The sequence below is a fragment of the Ornithodoros turicata genome, chromosome 9 (genome assembly GCF_037126465.1).
Source record: "Ornithodoros turicata isolate Travis chromosome 9, ASM3712646v1, whole genome shotgun sequence".
Lineage (NCBI taxonomy): Eukaryota > Metazoa > Arthropoda > Arachnida > Ixodida > Argasidae > Ornithodoros > Ornithodoros turicata.
Window position 1 is genome coordinate 337532 of NC_088209.1, and position 23596 is coordinate 361127.

The 23596-nt window shown below is 46.4% G+C and overlaps 1 protein-coding gene across 2 annotated transcripts in view; it reads left to right on the plus strand.

Moving 5' to 3' along the window:
• The window catches only part of LOC135368021 (titin-like), a 145901-nt gene that overhangs the window by 111893 nt on the left and 10412 nt on the right, over positions 1-23596 (plus strand). For both annotated transcript variants that reach the window (XM_064601104.1, XM_064601103.1), the window contains 3 exons: positions 3538-3587; positions 15940-16011; positions 22292-22406. In XM_064601104.1, the coding sequence (XP_064457174.1) occupies positions 15964-16011; positions 22292-22406 (163 nt within the window). In that variant the 5' untranslated portion in view covers positions 3538-3587; positions 15940-15963. The remainder of the gene's footprint in view (positions 1-3537; positions 3588-15939; positions 16012-22291; positions 22407-23596) is intronic.

Below are 23596 nucleotides of genomic sequence, written 5' to 3' on the forward strand. Positions count from 1 at the left end.
GAGCGTATGTAGTACCGCCACCCACCGCTTCTATACGACGGCGCCGCTGCTGTCACTAGCCTCCTCGCCCACCGTCAGTCACTGTCGTCCCAGTTAAATAAATGTAGTATGATATTATTAGCCCGACCTCTTCATCCTTCATTATCAACCTCATCATCACCCCTCCACATCCTCATAGTACCACCCCACGTAACCCCTCCCCTCGTTCAGAAATGTCAGATGAGCAGTGAAATAACTGATGACCTTCAAGAGTCAATAATTAGGTGGTTCTGCTCACCGTGGAGCCCGCCGTGATTGGATTTACATTTTTACGTGTCTGAATTTTTTTTATCGCCCTTCGTTTTCTCTTGGCTCTTGCTACGCGTTTGAGAATGTTGTCTATGATATGCTCGTTGTTTCATACGCATAGCTTTACGCATCGTAGGTCGGGTGCAGTTTAGGCTCTGGTCGATATTTGTAATGCAGCAATTGAACGCGCGTTATAGATACAAGTGCAGGACTTGCTCCAAACATGCACGTACACTCTGAGGACAGAAGTTCACCACACAGGACGCTCATCCGCCGACTTGATGAAAAGGGCAGGCCTTTTTGCGGTTACGTTAATTCTTGTAGTTGTACACTCTAAGAAAAAAAGGAGTAAAACGCGGAGTAATTGCAGCTTCGACTCCCCTAGTCTGCAATGGTCCCAATGGTCTCCTGAATGTAACAGTCTACGTAAATATGTGCCCTTGGTCAATTTGAACGACATAAGGCTGTATAACTCAGACAACGTAGCAATTTTCCAGCCATACAGAGTGAGAAACAGTTAGCGCATCTTGCTTCGCAAATTATGCCCTATGTATGTCGCAAGATTTTATATCACTCGATATATCACGGTTGACGGTTTGCTTCAAAGTATTTTCATGCATGCACACCAATTATGTAACTGGGACTCTTACAACGGCGCGTGAAATGCAGTCTCCAGTCTGTGACATTCATTTACCCTCGTACATTTACTCCCGAAAGGGACTATTTTTTGTGGCCATGCATTTAGTCCCAAAAAGGAGTAAAAGTACTCCCTTTTTTCTTAGAGTGTAGAGTGATCAGAGGAGTCACAAAAATAGTGAACAAAAAATTGTGAACCCGTCACGAAAGGGTGCCACCCCGCAATAAGTTGGAATTGGAAGCCGTAAATGTATAATTTTGCGCAATGGCTGGGGGAGACCGTATGATGCTCTGTTCTTACAGTATGACGAGATCTGTTCGCAACCGCTATAACGGCGGTGAATGATCCGCCACATCGTCATTCCATTTAGGCTATGTGTGTGTGCCGCACCCACTTGTGCAACGTATTCACACGACCATCATAGTGTCGATTTCATCGGGATAGAAACAAATATACCTCCGAAATACGTTGTTTTCTTCCCATATTCGGACGGGACAATTAAATCTGTGCTCGGTGTTGCTTGCGGAAATCTCTCGCTTCACAAAGGCGACGCACACGCTTCATAATAACTCCATTTGGGTTTCGAAGAAAGATGTTTGGTACACACGATCCAGTCGGAAGGGTATATCACAACCTTTGTTTTGATTTTGCGCGGCCGAGTACCACTTCTGTACTTGAAGAATATGCTGGAGAGAGACTATACCCATTGTACAGAATGATACCGCAACCATTCCTGAATTGTGCGTCCGCCTTTCTGTGACACGGGTTACGACACGGTTTTGGTTGTGGCTCATTACATTATGCACTCATTGTATTGCGCACTACAGTATTACAAAAAGAGTTATGTTTCTAAGGGTGTCGTACTTGGCGAGAAATAGACCCTCGAAGACACGCCACTCTGGCCATTCCCATTGCATGTCGTACGCACGTGACCTCTCTCGGGCTTCGTCATTGGCCGGGTGAACGCCTGCCGTGACGTCAGAGTTTCTGTATTCGCGGTGCCGGTTGTCAACGCTATGTCTATTCCCTTCATTGCTGTAAAACTTGGAACGTAAGTTCACATCGATGTAAGTAATTGCATTTGCCGGTTATCTGCGCCCTTGAAGGAGAACTTGACCGCATTGCCCCTCACCGTCTCGAATGACATCGTACTGCCACCTCATTGGTTAAACGCGGGAGGCGTACGCCTTTTTGTGGCACGTATGCAGTTATGTTAATGTCCACAAAAAGGCGTATGTTCCGCGACATTTATGCTGTTCATGATTGCCACAGAAAAAGGCATAGGCCTCCTGTTTTCAACAAATCAGGGCAGAGGACGATGCCAATTGAAATGATGGTTGGACAACAGGTGAAGTAACCGTTAACGGACTTAGGTTTGCCGTCTGACTAGGGTATTACAGAGCACGCGCATGGCCTCTGTATCGGACAGCTTTAAAAAATCCTCCTCTCGTGAAAAGAGCGTATCGGAGAACGAGGGAGCGTCGTGACGAAACGTGGTCCCCGTCACGTGGCTCGTGACGTACAGTCACACAGCTCGCCGCGTGAGCTACAAAGAGAGAGAGAGAAAAAAAGCACGGTGACTCCCCTACGCCACGCGATGATCGTGTCGGCCGTCCGCTGCAGCTTTCTTCGACTGCTTTTGTATGTGTACTTGCTTGGTGGAAATACACCGCTGAGCGAAAATATTTTCCGTGGTGGCTCCTGGTGGGCAGCTGGACGTATCGGACTGGGTTCGGAGTTACGTTAAATGATAGCTCATTGCTTCTTTAAAGGAGTGAAGTTAGTTCTCTTCATCCTTGTCTTCCTCACTTGCCATGGTCGTCATCGTCTTGCAGCAAGCTGACTCCGACAAGCACACACAATGGAAGCAAATTATAGCTGCACCCTATGTATTTGGCGAAATTTGAGCTTATCTTGAGCCGACAGTGATTCGTGGACAGCTCTAGATAATCGCTTAATAGCGCGCAGGCATAGTATAGCAGAAGGTGGTTGTTATTCTTTCCTTAATTTAGTTAAACTAAGCAGAAAAAAAAAAAGTCATACTTTTTGAGCACTCCATACGTCGTTGACGAAAGTGACTTGGAGCGAGGTTGCCGACTGACGCATTCGAAGGTGACCTTATCCTGACCCTCACACGACCCGAGCAAACCGAAGCCGACTTGCCCGATATATTGATTACATGTTGAGACGAACTTGCGCTGCATACAGAAAATTAAGCATTCATCTAGAGTGCTAGAACGTTTCCTGTCTTCGGGAACGATCTCTTGGCGTCTTACTTTTGAAGAACCTTTTAAAGGTGCAAAATTCGGACACGCCGAAAACTTTAAAAGGTTTTTCTGAAACGGTTGTTTCTGTAATTTTGCGGGCGACACATAGAATAACATAGCTCTGCTTCTATTTTACTTTTCGTCTAAGCAAATCATACCCCCCCCCCCCCAACTCAGATAGACACGCAAGAATTCTGTAGATGAGTGCGATGTAAAAGTGCGAAACGAGCGGGGATCTCGTCCATCAAACGCTTGTTTAGCATTGACACACCAAGGTCGTTATAGTGCAAATGGTTCAACATTGGAGCGTGGATGTTTTCAATTTGTGTCTCCATCTCTTTTCAGGTACAACCACCTATACTCGTCTCGCTTCTCAGAATGTCTTGCTAAATAAGGTGAGTTATTTGCCTCTCCTTCTCATACATGTTCCTACACACTCCAAAAAGGAAAAGCTTCACCGCCGCATAACATGGTCAAGGCATCATTGAGAATGATATTGCTCTGTCTCTTGATTGACTGAGGCCGCCCACCAATCTTGTAGTCTTTTTTGGCTATGGCAAGCAGCTCCATCACCACTACCACCACCACCATCTTGTAAGCATGTCCAAAGTGTTGCAGAAAACGCCTCCCATTTGGGACAATCAGAAGACATTACCGGTGCTGATTGACCATGAGCGTGCTATGCTATTTCTCGAAGGAGACTGGGATTCTAATCCGAGCGCCGGCTGTGCTGTCTGGGTGTTTCCCTGGATTTTCCTCAGACACTTTAAGACAAATGTCGGTACAGTTCCCAGTGTAGTTGGCCCAGGACTTTTTCCTGCCATAGCCCTGAGCGTGGGCTGAGCGTGACTACGGCATTCTGTTTCTAGGAGCACGGGACCTCGTTGCACCCAATCGTTTGCCCCTGGCATCGATCTTGGCTAAAACTAATTTTCTCCCCAATCCTCCTAATTATTTTTTTACTTATCAACTTCTCATCCTTCTTTTAGAACTATAGCGACGGAAAGTCCTTCTGCAAAGTGCGTATGAAAACCGTGCGTATGAAGATGTCTTCTTACCAACAAGCATATCAAAGGGAAGATTAAACCCGGAGAAGAAAACAACCAAGGGCGCAAAGAGAGATATTGAAAAAAATAGAAGAAAAACGATATTCTATAGAAAATTTTGACACATAAGAAAAGGAAAAGAAAAATCAATCACAGCGAGCACTGCCGTGAGCCGAACCACCTAATTATTGACTCTTGAAGGTTGCCCCTCCCACTTTTGAATCTTTTTAGTTCCTTTAGTGAAACACCAACACCGCAAGGGGTCGTTGCGCTTCCACTCATGTCAGTCACAAAACATTGTGGCCGTATTAGGGCTTTGTTACGTCTTCTGTTGAGGCAGGGGGTGCTCCTTTATAACTTGGGTCCATCACAAGTCGGCACCTTCATCCACTTTGTGGGCCGAACCCACTTGGTCGCTGAAACCCATCATTAGAACGTGAGGCTAAATACAGGACCTGCCACAGCTTCTTAGTGGGCCACGGCCTAGTGGCATCCTGCTCAACCTCAAAGAGGGTGTCAGACGCCGCATTCAATAAGGTTTCCCTCACCCACTTAAGCCGGTTGTCCGACGAGTGACCCTTGCGATTCGGCACTTGTTTTGTTTAATGGTGACGATTCTACAGACTGTGATCCATCTGTGAGTATTCTGTAGAGATCTCTTCGCAATGGAATCTATAGTATACTCGATGCCGGCGACTATCGTTCGGGCACATATTCGAAAAAGCGTCATGCGTACTGCAGACGACCGTGTAAGTTACTAAAAAAAATGTGGTTGCCTTACAGTTACATGGGTATGAAAGTACATGAGTTAGGGGAAAAGTACTGAAGCTAAAAATAGATCCAGTTATAGTTCCATTTACTCGTTAAAATGCGATTAAGTTACTCTCGCGTTAGTGCACGCTGCTCGCATTACCCACAGATTAGATAGGCAAACACGCAGATTACGTAGACGCGATACTTAAAAGCACACTTTTTCAGTTCTTCATAGCAGAAGTTGATAATCGACAGAATGGGCTAATTGCGTAAATGTTTATGTGAGCTGCGGAAAAGAGGGTACCTGACTCTCTTCTCCATTGCCCACACTACCACCCTTCCCGCTCCGTATTCTCCGCATCCCTCAACGAGCTCGACTCCCGTCCCCTCTCCCTCACAAAATTGCTTGGCCCCTGGCCGCATCCAGCTCACCAACGCTCTGTCCTCAAGGCTCTCTTCGCCTTTTTGGACGCCACAGGACTTGGATCCTCATTGTAACGGGACCCATTACTTCATTCCACGCCTCACCTCCAGCAATGGGGTAGAGTGTCACCCCCGGCGATGTAACTCCCCACCCATCATTCTGAAATAAAGTTGTTGTTGTCGTTGTTGTTTGAGAGTACCTGACCGGAACACAAAACACACGTAACGCTGGTGTTAAATTGGTAATTCTATGGCACTTGGCACGTTATTCGACTTTGAGGAGTTATATACAGACATTCACAAATTCTATAAACAGGTGTCAAGCTCTTATATCTTTGACTAGGTGAGATGGATGTCTCCATGTGGAGTCCAGGCCTTGTCTGAGTATATCTTACATATTGATGCGTAATAAAATGTATAAGCTAAACCAGCAGCTACAGTCGAAGTGGAAACATGATCGTAATAGAGATAGTTTTGTAAGGAGGAAGTACCGGGGATGGATATTTACAGTTAGATTGGTAGGAATAGAGCAGGAAGTAGCTATGCTTTGACTACATGTTACGGGTAATACGTAATTAAAGCACGTTACAGTTGCTCATCCCTGAAAGTATGTTATTTCTGTAATTAATTACCCTAAAATCACTCGATTGTACTCACCTAATTACTCGTAATGAATTACTTAACGTCTCCGACTTGAGGTGTTCAGTGATGCTCCGTAACCGCCATTACTGACGTCATGCCCAAAAACTATGCGTCAATGATAGCAAGAGAAAAGTGAAAGATGGCTTCAACACTAACTTGACAGCGTCGGGAAACAACTTTAGCGTCTTTCTCCTGTAGTGTCTGAATGCACAAACAGATAGTGGACAGACAGAGGGCGTCTAATAATCGGGAACCCATGCGCCTCATTACACGTTGAGCGATACACTTTTGGAGTTCTGGCCAAAGTTTGGAGTTCTTTTCGCGTTCTGGCGCAGTGGCAGCCTCTTACGTCTTTCGGGCCCCAAAATCACGTGAATACCATAAACGTGAAAATCTCCGTGTGGCTCTTCAGCATGCCGCGGGAAGGCTGAGAACTGCCAAACATATGCGCCGACCACAAGGATACTCAACGTGCTTACGCAGCAATATACTATGGAAATTTTCGCAATGGAGGTTGCAGGACCACCACATACGCATCACTCGAACAATTAGGAAGCCTGTACAGGATGCAGGACACGGCATAAACAGTGAATCTGCTTGACGAGGGGGAACCAGTTGACATGTTTACGTCTCTTTCAAAACGGCGATGCCGTCCCTGTCCGCCTTTGTGACTCGGCTGAATTAAACCCAAATCACGAAAACTTGCTCTGAACGCGAGTAACTAGTCGTATTCAATTCAGGAATGGTATTGCCATTACTCTATATACGTATCATCAGTACCGCGAAAGTATCAGCGAAAAGCACACAAGGTACACACGAAGGTGTACCGAAATGATGATGATGATGTGGTACTGTCGCAGAAAAAGAGCACAGTAAACCAGAAATGTAACTTGATAACTTCGGTAGTAGCACCCATAACTGTATACTGAAAACCTCGTCGTTATCTAACTTTATCGCAATCTTCTGAAATCGATAGCCGATTTTACATTTTACTTATTAGCTCATTACGCGCTGAACATAACCTAAGTTCAAGATGTAGACCTTGTACTTCGAAACATTACTCTTTTCCAACATCCTATAAAGTACCCGCAGTGGACAAATAAAAGATTACCGGCCAAGTGTGCTAGCTACTACACCGCACTGGCACTCTTTACTTTTACATACCTCTCCCATAAGAACAGCAATCATTCCTGCTCAGCGAAAAAAAAGTGATTACCCGAATGAGGTTTCCAGAGTGCAGACAGCCTATCCATTCCATGCACCCACACTTTATAAGGCAAGGACAAAGTTGAAAGCCCTTTCCGCTCCATGACGTGCGAAATGAACCCAAGAGAGGCAGACGTGGAAAGGGAAAAAGATGTGAAATGCAAGAAAATGCTAGACTAGAGCTCAAGTGGTCATACGACGAAGGAAGGGTTAAAGGGTGCGGCGAGGAATATTCAACCACATTCTTGCAGAAGAGAGAGAGAGAGAGTAACGAAGAAGAGCAATAGAGAAGCTAAATATAAAACATGCACGTGGCCCTTCCGTGCAACATCTTCGCGGAGTTAATATTTATGCTACGGTGTCAAGGTGTCACTTCGTATTTACTTCTCAACCTGTTTCGTGCGTCGCATGGAGGTTAGGGGTTGATCGAGTACCGGGAGCGTGTTTTTATTAGCAGAAAGGAAATGTTGTTCGACCAGGGAGCGAGGTTGTTCCGCAGAGAAAAACGAGAGACTTTGCGGCAGAGCGCTCGGTATGTAAATACAGGTATAGTTACGTCACGAAAGTACACTGATATGTTATCACTCTAAATCTAGTACCGTCTAATAAAGGGTAAACATTTAAAAAAATTTACCCTCTATTTCAGAAGTTACCCCGTAACCCATTCGCAATACCCTCTATAAACGTTGCACAGATCACCTATAAATAGACGGTACTGTCTCGTCGGTGTATCTGTACGTCTTGAGATACCTGACTATGAAGTGCACAACGCGCTAGGCGAAAGAGTGAGTGCGGGGTACAGTGTACATATACGAATGGAGGGGTAACAGTGGAATTAAAGCACTGTGCGGGCCGCATTCTTAGGCCCAGACCGGGCCCGATCCCGGCCTTCCTTTGATTTACCCGCCCGGGTCCGGCCAAACCACTCCATGCGTGGCCCTGCCCCAGTCCGAATAATTTCTACGTTTCTCGGCCCTGTCCCGACTTGAGTCCGAGCAATAAGCCACCCGGCATGGCCCAGCCCAGTGAAGCGAGCTTGAAAGGGTTAACCGTGGCTAGCAAAAAGTGGGGAACACGGGTTAGAGCCTGTGTTCAAAATTCTGTGAAACATAGCCGAGCAACTTGAAATGTTTATTAACTCTTTAGTATTAGAAGGGTCATGTTAAAAGCAGGGTGTCGGAGCGAACCGAAAACCGGTACCGAAAACCGAAAAAAAACAGTATTTTGGTGCGAACCGGAACGGAATCGAAACCGTATACGTTTTTTCCGCTCAGGAGGGAAACCGAAAAATTTATTTAACGGTTTTCGGTCCAAGAAAAACTTCGTCGGTTTGGACTACGAATAGCCGAATGAAACTGACGTCGTGTGCTCTGAAGTCATGTCATGGATACTTTACGAGGGTTACGGTGGAATGTATGTCGGTATACTATGACCCTTAGGCTCCCTTTGTAACGTTTTATCGTTCGCGCATATAGACTTAGAGGTGTATGTGACCGGTTATGACTCTCTACCAATGTGCCGCAGTGTTCGTTTTAATTTTATCCGCCCAAAGTCTCCTCAACTAAGCAACGACCCAAGGGGGCTGCCTAACGGCTTCTCTATCGGTAATGTCGCGCAACGCGTCCCTTGTCTGAGAGCAGCGAAGTTGAATACATTTAGGTATCCGCGAGGGCAAGCGCGTGCGAAGTGGCGCCTTTGTGGACAGGACACGAAGAAAAGAAAACGGAGCCGTCGAGCGCGTTTGTGAGTGAAGGTGTTCCTCGATTTGCGTCATACTCGTGCGGTGGTGCTTGCTGGCTAGGCAGCAGCAACAGACACTCGGATGGGACGCAAAGAAATCACTTTACGTATGACACTACGACGAACAAGTCCCTTTGTATCATGCACTTCAAGAAAGGAGAAAGCCTATTTGAACAGACAGTCAACTACAGGAACCAGGAGCTACCAATTTCACAGCTGCCTATTAATGTTAAATACCAGGGTGTCGAACCGAAACGTTTTTCGTTCCGGTTTTCGTTCCGGTTACATCATAAACGATCCGGTACCGGTTCTGCTCCGGAGCAAAAAAATAACGGTTCATACCGGTTTTTAACCGGTTCCGCTTCTGCTGGGAATATTCATCCCCACAAAAAAAATCAATGTTACAAAATGTAAACCCGTTTATTCCGCATACATTGTATTTAATATTAATAGACAGCTGTGAAATTGGTAGCTCCTGGTTCCTGTAGGTTACTGTCTGTTCAAATGGGCTTTCTCCTTTCTTGAAGCACATGCTACAAACGGACTTGTTTGTCGTGATGTCATACGTAAAGTACTTTCTTGCTGGATTGGAGCGATCGCGTCCCATCCGAATGTCTGTTGCTACTGTCTAGCCAGCAAGCACCACCGCACGAGTACGACGCAAATCGAGGAACACCTTTACTCACAAACACGCTCGACGGCTCCGTTTTATTTTCTTCGGGTCCTGTCCACAAAAGAGTTGCCACTTGCACGGGCTTGCCCTCGCGTATACGTAAATGTATTCAACTTAGCTGCTCTCCAACAAGGGACGCGTTGCGCGACACTACCGATAAAGAAGCCGTTATGCAGTCCCCTTGGGTCGCTGTTTAGTTGAGGAGAGTTTGCGGGGATCAAATTAAAACGAACACTACGGCACATTGCTAGAGAATCACATGTACCTCTAAGTCTGTGTGCGTGCGCAAACGATAAACCATTACAAAGGGAGCCTAAGGGTCATAGTATACCGACATACATTCCACCGTAACCGTAACCCTCGTATAGTATCCATGACATGCCTTCAGAGCACACGACGTCTGTTTCATTCGCCTATCCGTAGTCCAAACCGGCGAAGTTTTTTCTTGGACCGAAAACCGTTAAATACATATTTCGGTTTCCCTCCTGAGCGAAAAAAACTTATACGGTTTCGATTCCGTTCCGGTTCGCACCAAAATAGCGGTTTTTTTCGGTTTTCGGTTCCGGTTTTCGGTTCGCTCCGACATCCTGTTAAATACCATGTATGCGGAATAGACGTGTTTACATTTAGCAACATTGATTTTTGTTCTGGGAATGAATATGCCCATCAGAAGCGGAACCGGCTAAAACCGGTATGAACCGTTATTTTTTTGCTCCGGAGCAGAACCGGTACCGGACCGTTTATGATACAACCGGAACGAAAAACGTTTCGGTTCGACACCCTGGTTAAAAGAAAAACGGCGGTGTCGATCTGCGGACAGACGTGCAGATGGTAGTACGCGCCGTGTAGAGGACAAGGTTGGCGGTGTACCAGATACACGGGCAAGTCTGGTGATGGTGGGGGTGTTCAAAGTATACACTGGAGCGTGAGCCAACTACACGTGCCGGGTGCCGGGCCAAGTAGGCGACAAGAAAAGTAGAGCGCTATCGACGGCGACGGGCATCCGAGACTGAAGAGCAACGTAAGCAAAAGAATGAACCAAAGAAAAGAAGCAAAAGAGAATAAGAGAGGAAGCAAACTAAGGAATGAAAGGAAAGAATCAAAAGAGAAAGGAGGAAACAAAAGAAGGAACCACAGGCTTACGCTAACACATTCAAATTTCCTATTTTTTTTTAGCTCCCGGTAATAATTCGTCGCGAAAATACTATCTGCGTGAGCGACGGTCCGTGGGTGAACTTTTAACGTGCGCCGACATTGTAGCACACGACACACCGTATTTAACATCCATTGCCGAGCAGGGTCTGTCGAGCACCTTGTACCATGCCGTAATCGAGGTCGCAACCTTGATATGCATAGGCGGACACCTACTGATCCACCATGGCCAGCTCGTGACGAGGTTTGCTTCAAACGCTCAGTTTCAAGCTGTCCCCTGCGTTATTTTACCATGTCCCTACAATATTACAATTTCCAATTTACCCTTCATCTCAATTACGTCATCTTTTTGGAGTAGCCTCAAACCGAGGTTCGTCTCCGATTACAGTGCACCAATGCCAAACATTTCGTTCGTTAGTCGCAGGGAAGGGTAACGGACATATTTTCGTTTTCTGTTATCCGTTTCTGATACCAGCCTTTCAATTACATTTCCGTTACGTTTCGGTTACTCTTTCCGGTAATGGAAAGGCTGTTACAGAGCTGGCGGGAGGACAGCCAGTCCGGCTCTGCCAGCACCTCGTTTTGCACAAGTGATGCATTGGTGTGACGCGTACACACTACACAAGTAATTTTACGTTGTTAGGATGCGCACATCCTGCAAGGTTTTTTAAAAAATTTAGGAACATGTCTTCAGTCAATCGGAGTCCAGCAACTCAAGATAGGCGTAACCGTCATCCAATGTCGCATTCATAAGCGAGCGCTCTCACTAGTAAATGATACTGCCATAGCTATGATGAAGAAAAAGAAGCAAAAATACAAAACTAAAAACCGTAGACCCGTCATCCTCGTGCTCTGGTGGAGTATAGTCAGGCGTTGATGTCATGGAGTTACGAGGACTGGGACGAGGTAAGCGAGGGATGCACCCTCGCTTTGTTTCCATGCTCACGTGTAGTATTTAGAACATTACGGGGAATGGAGTTATCAAAATACAAAAATAAAATGAAACATCACTCAAATGTCGTCACACAACAGGAAAAGCCATTACCCGAATTCAATACCGCACGATAATTTTCGTTTCCGCTTCTGTTTCTGGTAATGGAGGACCGTAGTATATGCGTTTCCGTTTCTGTTACCGTTACCATCTCCAATTTCAGTAATATACCGTTTCTGTTTCCGTTACCATTACCGTTACCTTTCCCTGGGTTACTTGTGTGATGGGCGCATGGGCTTCCTCTCCCTCACCTCCCTGCACGACGTCGCCTCTATCTTGCTTCTTTTTATTCGCTTTTGTTTTAGTCCTGCGGGCTGTTCGGGTGTCGTGCAAGAAGCATTAGCAAAGAAAAGAAATAGCGTTTGACGCTAAAGTGCACAACACATAAAAAAAAAACTAACTACGGTAATTAGCTACCGAAAATGTACAGCTAAAACTGTTTTTCTCCGAAGACTAGCTATTTACAGTTCAAAGTTAATTTTTCAGTAACTACCTACGTATCTAGCTACTAGTAAATAAATTACTTCCCAAGACTGCCCTCAGCTGCTCGCGTCGTGTAATAGTAGAGAAGTGAAACATCTGCATGTCATCGACATGACATATTTGTAAACAGCATACGAATTTCGACGTTACCCGCCCACCGACTTTCCGTTTTTAGAGCCTGATGTTCGGAACGTTTGCAACAGTCCGAGAGCAGCAGCGACCTTCCGATGTGATGTCACGAGACAGCGCAATCAAGAATGGGGAACGCGCAAGGCCATTCAGGGTGTGCTCTGCCCACTCATTTCTGCCATATTCGGACTGGATTGCAAGCAGTCCGCGTCCTCCGAGGCAGTGCTGGAATATCAATGGCGTGTTCAAGGTCGTCCGCGCTACGGCTTCATAAAGACATTCTGTCCGCTAGTAATTCATCAAAAGGTTACAACTTCTCGAAGCTCGTGCACGCCTATATAGGCGTGAAAGCAGAAAGAAGGGAAAAACAAAAAGAGTACTCACTTGTACAACAACAACAACAACAACAATGAATGATGGAGAAGTGGAGTCACTTGTACGACTGGAATAGCTGGATCGGAAAAACTTATACGTGCGACCTCCTATGTCTCCGCTTATATGATCTAAGAATTATCTCTACAAACAAACTCTGCCCTGCCCCGTTGGCCAACCGGGGTGCCGTTGTTGGCCTGACTTACGCGTCCAGCGTCCAGACTGTGGCCAGGATCAGTTGAGATGATATAATAAGATATAAACATTCCGCATGAAGAGTAGTGTGGTCGTGAAGGCGCTCGCCGTTGTCGGCCTCACAGAGGTGGGCAACGTCACGACTGACGCCCTGGGGGAATGTGCGTCCTGGGCCGACTTCTAAGGGAACTGTGCCAACATATTTTTTTTTTAGAAATACTGCCAACCACCTCTTGGTGGCCAAAGCAGGTGTGGGCAATCAACAGTGCACAAGAAGCCCATATACAAAGTATTCAAAGAATACTGGAGCGCACAATAACAACAACAAAGTAATCAAGCGCCGAAAACAAAATATGTCTGAAAGCGTGAAGGAAAACCCAGGGAAAACCGCAGACAGCACAGCCGGCACCAGGATTCGAACCCAGGTAACTTCCAGTCTCGACGTGACATGAACAGTACTTGACCGTATGGCACACTCAGATCAAACTACCATTTAACCGCAGAGAAGAAGGTACGAATATATCTGTGTTGGAAATATCACCCTGAGACCCTCACCTTAGCATTTTCTTCGCTCCGTCTTCCGATTTGCTGAAGACGAGTCCGGCATTTCTGTAACACTTTCCCTGCGTTACAGTTGTGCCCCACCCCTTTTTCAACGATGAGAAGATAGAGCATTATCAGCTCTGGTTGCTCAATAATTCGTTATGCGGTGAGTTTTCTGTTCTTATAGTGTGCGAAAGCGCGATGCGATAAAGGAAGCTCTTAAACCAAAGGTGAGCACGTGATGTTCCCCTTGAAACAAATATGGCGATTGGTTTATCACGGTTCCGGAACGTTATCGTGCACATCATTAGGTCTATATTCAAACTCGCAAAGCTGCAATTCCACATGATAACGAAGCTGAAGGAACGAAGTCGCGATAAGGAAGTCGCGGCTCTGCTGAGCGCGCTCCATTCTCTGTTTCGCTCTCGCTCCGGAGCCTCTCCTTAACGGGTTTTTAAACCAAGAGAGCGTTGTGTGTGCACGTTGCGTGTGCAAAGCGCCTCTTGGTGTCACCCAATCTTATTTTCCGGTAGAGGCGTCTTCCGATCCATCTGTCTGCAGCCCAATTAAGGTGCAGGTGGGTGCAACCGGAGAGAAGGGTGGAGAGCGCCAGAAGCACTCCGAGTTGCCACGCTGCGGAAAAGGAGCGCGCTCCCCCCGCTCTGGATCCGCGCCTATGGACTTAACGCGCATCGTGACATCACGTTACTCACCTAGCATCTGACAGTTTTCTGAGTCTTATCGTTTTCCTACACTCCGTCCGTGTCTATCCACCGCTTATGGCCACAGCTGCTTCGCGGGTTTAATAAGGAGTGAAACGGACGAAAGAAAATAGTGAACTTGGCCGCATCACACGCTGATGGGCAGTGAGGATTGACATAGTTATATCTTGATGTTGAAAGCAGGGGGCCTTTTTTGTAAGCTTTTACGTGTACAAAAGGTGCCCTTCAGCAAACCAAGGGACAGGGCGATATAATTGTAAATGACACTTTGTTTCGGGCGTGCTACGCCGATTTGTTCTCGGCTTGTCTTCGTAAAGTGTGTTCTAGAAGTTGCAGTACCTCGAAGAGGATGGAAAGTGCCCAATATTTGCTGTTCCTACAGGCCAACCTTCACTTGCGACCGTGCAGCGCCGTAAAGAATTATCATTAATGTAATTCTGCGTACCGAAATATATCTCGTGAGTGTGAATGGGCTAATACCTACCCTGTGACACGCTCGTACGTAACCATCATTCCGAATGACATCGTTACTTGTTGAGAACAGGACGAGGCTTCTATCTTGGACATGCGCAATGCATCCACGGTATCTGTCTTCTCCAAGTTTCGACAAATGCCAGTGGTCGATATTTCCTACTCTGCGGCATGTGTTCCCACACGGTTGTGGGCGGACTCATCTTAAGCGTAAATCTACTCCAAATTATTATATCGACAAATCCAGAGACAGCATGCGGAATGGTGGCACCGTAGGAGATAATGTGTTTCGCATTTGATTTGGATCCGAACCGTCACTTTTAATGGCGCTCCGCGAAGAAAGTGTACCTTTTTATAGTGGGAAGGTGCGTAGTAGAGTATTCGATATTTTCGGTTTCAACTGAAAACAACTGGTTATGATTGCGGCATCAACCTGCGCAATGCTTTGCCTTCTGTGTGTTACGTCTTAAAGGGGCACTCCGGCACAATCCGAAACTATTACAATGGCTGTGGATATAAGTTCGATAAATTCTTCCGAAATGACAAATAAAGTTGGTTTGGACGTCTGGAACTCGTTAGTTCCGTCAGAAACGAAATATTTCCATTCCAGATAAAGAGCGAAAACAGTGAGCAGATTTTTCCGGACATAAAAACGAAAGAATCCGAATCCTGCTTGTATTCCTAGCTGGACAGGGCAGCACGTAAAACTGGTTGTAATATACGCAAGCGTTGCTTAGTTCCCATGGTTCGCTGAGCGGCCACCTTGCCCCGCTTTGTTTCCAATCAAGGCCAGGGCACGCAGATCCAGTCTGCGTTTTCACCACAGTGCGCTTTCTGCTTCTGGTCTATCGCGCTTACGACATTTTTGGGCACATGTAATGCAGACTTTATCGGAGACTGTGCCGAGCGCACGATTCGCTTCCGGCGCACCGAACAGCCGGTGGTCGCCGCACTGGAACTTTACAATACGGGAAGCAAGTATTGAAATCAATAAGCGAACAATATAATGCCTTATCGTGACGCGTTAAAATCGTGACTTCTACTGAGTGATTGCGCTGCTCGATTAATGTCCCAATTCTTACATCGCCCGTTCCAACGACTCGCACGTGTGTTCTATGAATGAGGACTTGGACACGTCATTAATATGCCATTGTTTTGTTCATAAGTGAAGCGGAGCTGACGTATATGTGCGCTTGCTCTTTTCAGGTTGCCTGACAAGCGCGGGATACAATGAAGTTGTCGTCGTCTTCGCTAGGTGTGGTCGTTCTAGCAGTTGCGGTATGTTGAAGAATATTTTAAACACTAAAATATATTTGCCTTTCAACGAGGTTAGAAACAGGGCAGGTTGGTCATTCATTATTAAAAAACAATAAAAATCCCAGTGCTGGGCCTAATGAAAAAGGGACAGACGACGAGACGAGAAACGACACACAACTGCAGTTGTTGTCCCTCTGCACCCCTTTTTCGTCGTCCCCTGTTCCGTGTCCTTGCTCCACTGTCCGTCTTTAAGGCCCAGCACCAGGGTTTTGATTGCTTTTAATAGTCTTTGACTTTCTTTCTGCCGCTGGTTCTCCTCTGTATCATGAGCAGCATGGTAAAAAATGCAGAGCAGTATATTTAGAGAATTCCATCTGTGGCGACATAACCTGGGCATCTTTGCGTATGGTGAAAGACTCCCAGGTGCGGCGCTGGAATAGCTTCCGTCCTAGGCCCTAAGTTAAGCCGAGATCATCGGCATACACTCCTTTTAATATCTTTCTAATTCGCTTAGTATGATTATTCATGAGAGGGGTGCAACTGCGGCAAGATCTTCCCGTGCTATCTTCTATAAACAAGCGCACATATTTTCATAGACGGCGTTCATACGACACATTCAACATTTACCAGAGATACGCAGAGTCAGCAAGCCGTTTTGTAAAGAAACAGCTCTCAAGGCCGGTTGTACTTTGCGTATCATTGTGTGTAAGGAAATTTCTGCCCACTCCGCACTTCGCATGTGCACTGGACGTGTAAAAAGCTCTGCCACAAGCATTGCCATCCGGAGCATTTATGAGAAGTTAAGCCCCCGATTCAAACACTAACAACAATCAACAACAACTTTATTTCAATGAAGATGAGTGGGGAGATATCAGAGGCTATATGTGATCAGGATGAGGAGTGAGGAATCTTGCACGTCCAAGAGGCACAAGCATAGGCGGGGAGTTTTCAATCTGTTGGAGGGGGCACAACGTCCCCCCCTTTTTTTCTAATACACAGAGGTCGGGCAGGATGTCGAGGATTCCGCGTTGAGACGCAAATTTTACAGGATCGTTGTGTTCACTCGCATGAAACGTTCCATGGTTAGGGTATCCCTCGAAATATTTGTATTCAGTGTCGGTTGGGTATACTTCTCGCGGGTGGCCTACCTAGATGGGGGGGGGGGGGGGGGCTCAAGCCCTCACGCTGTCGGCGCCTATGGGCACCAGGAACACCATACTTGGTACCGGGAGAGAATGAGGTTCAATTACGAGCAGAGCAACAACTCTATTTTGAGCAAATGAATGCGGAGTTTCATCGCCAAGGGGCGATACGCTACCCCAATGCATGTAGTGATGTGGGGAATGAAATAATAAATCCCCTTCACAATAACGACTGAAGTCCGATGGTGTCAAAAAAGGTCAAAAGAGCTATAAGTTAGGAGCAATATACATGTCGCAGATCTCTGTCTTATATACATGTCGCAGATCTCAGTCTTAATAGCGGAAACTTTCATTTTTCTTGAAGCGCAGCGTGTTCGTCGTTCATAACGGTTCAGAGCTCCTACTGTCGCTTTCAAAGGCACTCGGAAGTTGCGTCAAAAGAAACACGCCAGAACAACACCCGTCACGATGTACATGTTATATCGCCAGTAATGAGGTCATAAATAACGAGTTGAACACGAAAATGACGCTATTACCCGTTCGTATTTAGTGCGTATTCCAAGCGTTATCACTTGCATGTATTGGTCTTGTGTATGTATATGTTACAAAAGTAACGTGTAGGTGTAACTCGCAACCACCTTCGTTGAAAGTAACCTAATAATGTAAGTAACTGCAATGAAGTTATGCATTCCCCCGGGCGCATCATCTGTCAAACACGGTTCTGAGTTAAATCCCCGGATAATTCCCGAACCGGTACGCCAATCGAAAAACTAGTATCTGTCCGATACCGCCTACAACCTGCGCACTGTGCGAATGGGTTGGAGCCGCTCATTATTTAAATATAAATTCAAATATGTTTAGTAAAACAACAACAACAACAACATGACTTCTAAAGTAGGGCGCCGTTGGCAATAAAATGAGTACTACCCCTTTTGGGACATTCGGTGGACACGTTTCAGAGAAGAATCTGACACCGAAGCGGGTCATTTGTTGCAGTCAGAAAATTCTATTCAACGGATGTCCATCGAATATACTTTCACTGATATACAGATATCCGCAGAATGAAATTTCTGCAGCGGATATCCTAATATGCACAATGCGGACATCGCCAGGAGATACGGACATATGCAGGAGCTCTCTCGGATGCAGCATACATACCTCAAGCGAATGTTACCTTTTATTTTCTAGATGTAAGTATACGCTTTGTAGTACGCACCTCCCGCGGATATACGGCTACGGATATCCCTCTATAAATATCCCAGGGAAGTCCCACGGAGGTTCATTACCGGATATGAACATTGGGATCTATTTGGGACGTCCGTAGGAGATGGTGTTCTCTCTGAGAGTAATTAATTGGTTTTGGTTTACATGTTTTTCTCACGGCTGGTACCGGCGAAGTGCAAAAGGACGCAATTCATTGGTGGACATGAGAGTGGAAGATCGTCCTTTTGCGCTCAACCGAGACCAGCCGCGACAACAACATGTAAACCGAAACCACTTAATTATTGCAACAAATGACCCCGCTTCGGCGGCAGATTTTTATCTAAAAGGTGTCCACTGAAGGTCCCAAAGGGGGTAGTACCCATTGTAATGACGACGGCGCCCTGCTTTAGAAGTGATGTTTTTTTCACGAAACTCATTTGAATCTTATGTAAATAATGAGCAGCTCCAACTCATTCACAGACAAAAGCAAGGGGACGCGAACAAGAGTGATTGGACACGTCTGTCATCTCCAACGTCACACCTCGATCAGTGAAATGATTTTCATCCAATCGGCGCGAAGAACACTGACATCAATGTTCTGAGGGCCGATCAGCAACAAGGCAGATGGTGCAGTCATTAGCAGCTCTTCTCGGCTTTTGCGCCAGTGGCAACGTTGTGTCCGAGGCGGCGCCTTCGGCTGAGATTCCCACGGCTGGCTGGGACTAGACCGCTCAGCAAAAACGAAACTATAGAAACTTTTTAGTGAACATACGGTGCCCGGTAGACCTAGATAAAGTGGTCGCAGTAACTTCGCATTTAGTTAATATTGTGCTTGCTTCATAATACTTGACAAGATCTGCAATTCATACAGAAGAAACGACACAATGGACGCGTTCAGTGGCGGCTCCGAAGCGCAAGTGTATGGCACTCATACCCTTAAGTGGTTACGCTCGTACTCCGAGTATCGTATACGCGACCGCATTCTTCACTTTCTAGCTTTTGGAGGGTGCACACACACACACACACAAAAAAGGGGGGGGGGGTACCCTGCTGAGTCACGTGATCTCTTCCCGCCTTTCCACGAAAGCGAAGGAAAAGAACGTAGGACGTGAGGCGGCAGCACAGCAGAGGGAGTAGAAAAATAGGCCCATATGAAGAAGAAGAAGGGGAAAAACGGCAGCAGAGTGAGCCTGTTCAAGCGCCCAACTGACGTTTAATAGCTGCTCCAGGAGCACGAAACTCGGAGAGCAAGGAGCAAGCAGGGATTTCCCTACACCCCCCCAGGGGGGGGGGTGTACACCCTCCCTGCATTTTTGCAACCCCCCCCCCCCCTGAAATTTCTTAGGTGACTCCGCCTAGCTCGGCCACCAACACATTCTGGCAGTGAGTCCAGCGCAGCGAATTACATCCTGTACTGTAAAACTTATGCTGTAGGACCACAGTCATGCAGATGATAGTACCATGCATTTGTCGAAAATCATTTGAAAGTGACTGTTCAATATTGCGCACATATACGAGCAAAAATGCGTGCAGGCACGCAAACTCAATGTGGATCATCAAGAACCATTTGCGTCCAACTCAATCAAGCAAGGTATTCTGCTTTTTTCGTCCAAGGTTTTCACCTTTGGCTGCTAGGTATTCATTGAGCTTCGTGAGACAAGGTGCTAGTCTTTTTGCTTTGTCGGTCGTGCGATTATGGATCTTATGTTGAAATGCCGTTCGTAATGAATCTATATTCTAATGTACTGTGTTGTAACGTAATAACATGTACAAATAAAACGGGAAAGCGGTGCAGGTATATCACAATTGTGCCACGATTCTCTCCGTGTCTAAGAAAAATTCCGTAAGTGGAACCTTCACCAAGTATACCCCCCCCCTTGAAAGCTCAGCACCCCCCCCCCCCCAGAAGTGAATTTCTGGGGAAATCACTCGGAGCAAGGGAGCAGCTACATTACACGCCCAATGAATGCACAGAAACGGATTTCAAGCTCTCGTGTTGACGCTGTAATTTTTGAGCAGTACTTTTAATAAAAGTTACATGCAAATAAAGGAGAACGAACGGAAAAAGTCAGACGCGGATTTCGTTTAGAGGTTACAACGCCCCCGTAAAAGGTGTATATATAAGTTACGACGACTGGACTTGTGCTGTACTCAGAAATAACTTGTACCGCTCCTACAGTGTCAGGTTACAAGTCGTTTTTATCCTCTAAATAGAAGTATCCGACGTGTAACCTCTACGACATATTGAAATCTACGTCTATATGGAGGTTGCACTTCGCTGAGACTTACGGTAAAGAGGACCGTGTGGAGACTGCAGAACACTGGCAGATCGAAAACACTGCAGTCCTCGTAAAAGTCATACAGAGGCGAGTCGTTTTATTTGACGGTCATGTGGACTACCGATTACATCACGCGGACATTCTCCTCATCATTGGCCTGCTGCATGTCTCGAGCGCAACACGCGGTGCCCCCCCCACACACACACACGTCGGTCAAGAGAGAAGTTTCCAGAACGAACGCTCTGCTCCCGAGACATCTTTTCAGACGCGTTCATCCGCGTGCCCTACGGCATGCTGCCTTTTACTGCTGCGAGAACACGCGACGACGATTTCCGTTAAGGTCGACCTGTCTTCTTCGATCCGTGTCATTTCGAAGAAAAGGAAAAGCGGAACGTGAGAATGCTTCTCCCCGTGTTGTTGAGACACGCGACGCCGTCCACGAGCGTTGCGGTGACCGCACGCTGAGACCTTTTGAGCTTACGATATCACAGAAGGAACATTCCTACACATCTTCTTTTTTGTCAAAGGAGAGAGTGGCGTCAAAATACTGCAAAGTAAAAGTTCACCGTACGTAGAGATGCTAAATTTCCGGAAATTTTGAATCGCTCGAAGAAAAAAAACACGTTCTTTTTCGTTCTTTTTCCGAAAAAAAAAAAAAAAAGTGGAAACAAACACGGTTACTCTTGAGTCGAAGGATTGCCGGCCAAGGCACAACATACAGTGAGCTAGAAACTTTAGTAGTGTTCACCCTCTAGGCATAAATGCAGAGCAGAGCATCCCATTAGTCTACTGTCTACTCAGTAATAGGAAATTAGAACAACCCGTCCACTCTGACCAGAACTCCGACATAATATGAACGCGATGACGATCGCTTGGAGCAGCCAGACGGCGCTCTAAGTTGGTGGGTGTTGGTGGATTACAGGCTCCTAAGGCACTGTTGGCGGGTTGGAACGCATCGAAGGCACGAAAATTTACATTTTTGAATTTTGTCGACTGGAAATTTTTGGTAATTTTTTCCGGAGACGAGGTAAAAAAACTTTTTTCCCAAAATTTCCGTTTTTTTCCGGGGTTTCGCATCTCTAGCCGTACGTCGAAACTCCCTCGCCACAAAATGTGGTACATTGAAAGGGTTGTAAACGTAATTAACTGCGTGGTGGTGCTTTTCTCGTGAACGGATGAGGTATATACCTCCTGATTCAGGTAAAGGGTTTGTAACGTTTTGGCCCATATGATGCCAGATAGTTTAAAGGACATTTCTATCGATGTAAACTCGCGTTCCAAGTTTTACAGCTAAGGAGGTACCGCGAATACCGCAACTCATCCAGCACTGACATCACGTCAGGTATCCTCGCCAATGAGGCTCGGTTTCCTATTTTGCGATACATACCTCACGGGCTCCGCATAGGGCTTTCAGTGGTGGGATCTTGCCCTGAAAGGAGGACACCACGTTCTACGTGGCGTTCTCACACCACCCACTCAAACGATGGCCCAATAAGGCCGAAACAGCTATTCAGTGCTGGTGCGGCGACGTTTCGGTTATCAACTCGACATACGTACCTGACGCTCTGCACGATCTTTCCTCTGTATTTTAAGTTGATGAGAAAATATCAAATAAAATATGAACACTTGAACATGAATCTGAAATGCACACATCGGTAACGTTACGATTTCATGTAGGTGAAACTCTGTTGGAGTCAAGAGGGAACACGTGATGACAGCCACGTAGAAAATGTCGTCCACAAGGCCGTCGCGGACGAGTTCAGCAGCGAGATCCTCACGAACCGAACACGAGGTATGCTTTGATCCCATCATATTGCTTTGAGTGGGTACTTGTGTCTATCTCACGGTCTCTCAAGGCACAACAACTTTTTTTTTACTTTGGAGAATGGGGAGGTTCATCGCCAGAGGCGATACTCTACCCCATTGCTGGTGGGGATGTGGGGAATGAAATAACGAGCCCCTTCACAATAACGATCGAAGTCCGATGGTGCCCAGAAATGTCAAAAGAGCTTTCAGCACAGATCGTTGCTGGGCTGGATTGGGCCAGGGACCAAGCAATTTCTGATTTCTGCTGACAAAGAGACTCGGAGAGTGCGGATCGGGAAGGTTGGTAGTGGGGGTAATGAAGACGAATGTGCTTCAGATCCTAAAGAGCACCACAGTGGCAGCAGGTGGGAGAGTCAACTTGTCTGAAACGGTAACGCCACTGAGTTGTAAAGGCCACATCGAGGCGCATTCGGTGGATTAATGCAGCACCTTGACGAGAGGTGTTTCGTGGCATGCGGAAAGCGAGCGTTGGATCAACTCTGCTCAACATAGATGGGGGGAGAATGTCGGTTGTCCATTGGCGGGAAGCCAGGGATGTCACGAGGCGTCGCAGAATGGAACGTCGGTCCCCTCTCAGCAGAACAATACTGGTCCGTTGCCGATACGAGAGTGCTGCTTCTGCATGGATCTATTTCCTATTGCTTTTATTAAATCCGGTGGGGCAACGTTGACGCTTGAGCACTTGGTCACCTGATAAAAGGGCGCTGCCTTTTGTCAGCGCTTGTGACTTTTATGCGGGGTAATGCATTGGAGACAGCTAACTTAGATCGTGTTCCATCACACTATCCGCTTGTTTGAGCTTAACGTTTGATTTATCGGCTCCACGTGGCACACGGCAAAAATGGCAAATTTTTTATTTATTTATTTTTTTTTGCGGCGAACTGAGGGTGGCCATGAAAGGGGCCTGTTGATTGAAGTGGCCGAATTCGTCTTGCGCTGAATTCAATCTCTTTCTTTATTTTATTTTTTTTACTTCATACTGTTTGTGTATCTTAAACACATTTTTAAAAAGTAATGCGAATCCTTCGCGCTATTTCGTCCACAGCGACTCCTGTTGGGTCCACCTGAAACATTACCGTTGCATTCCGGAGAGGAAAGAAGTCGCGCGTCCGCGCATGCGCTGTGGATGGGTGGATGAATAGTCGCCTCTCTGGA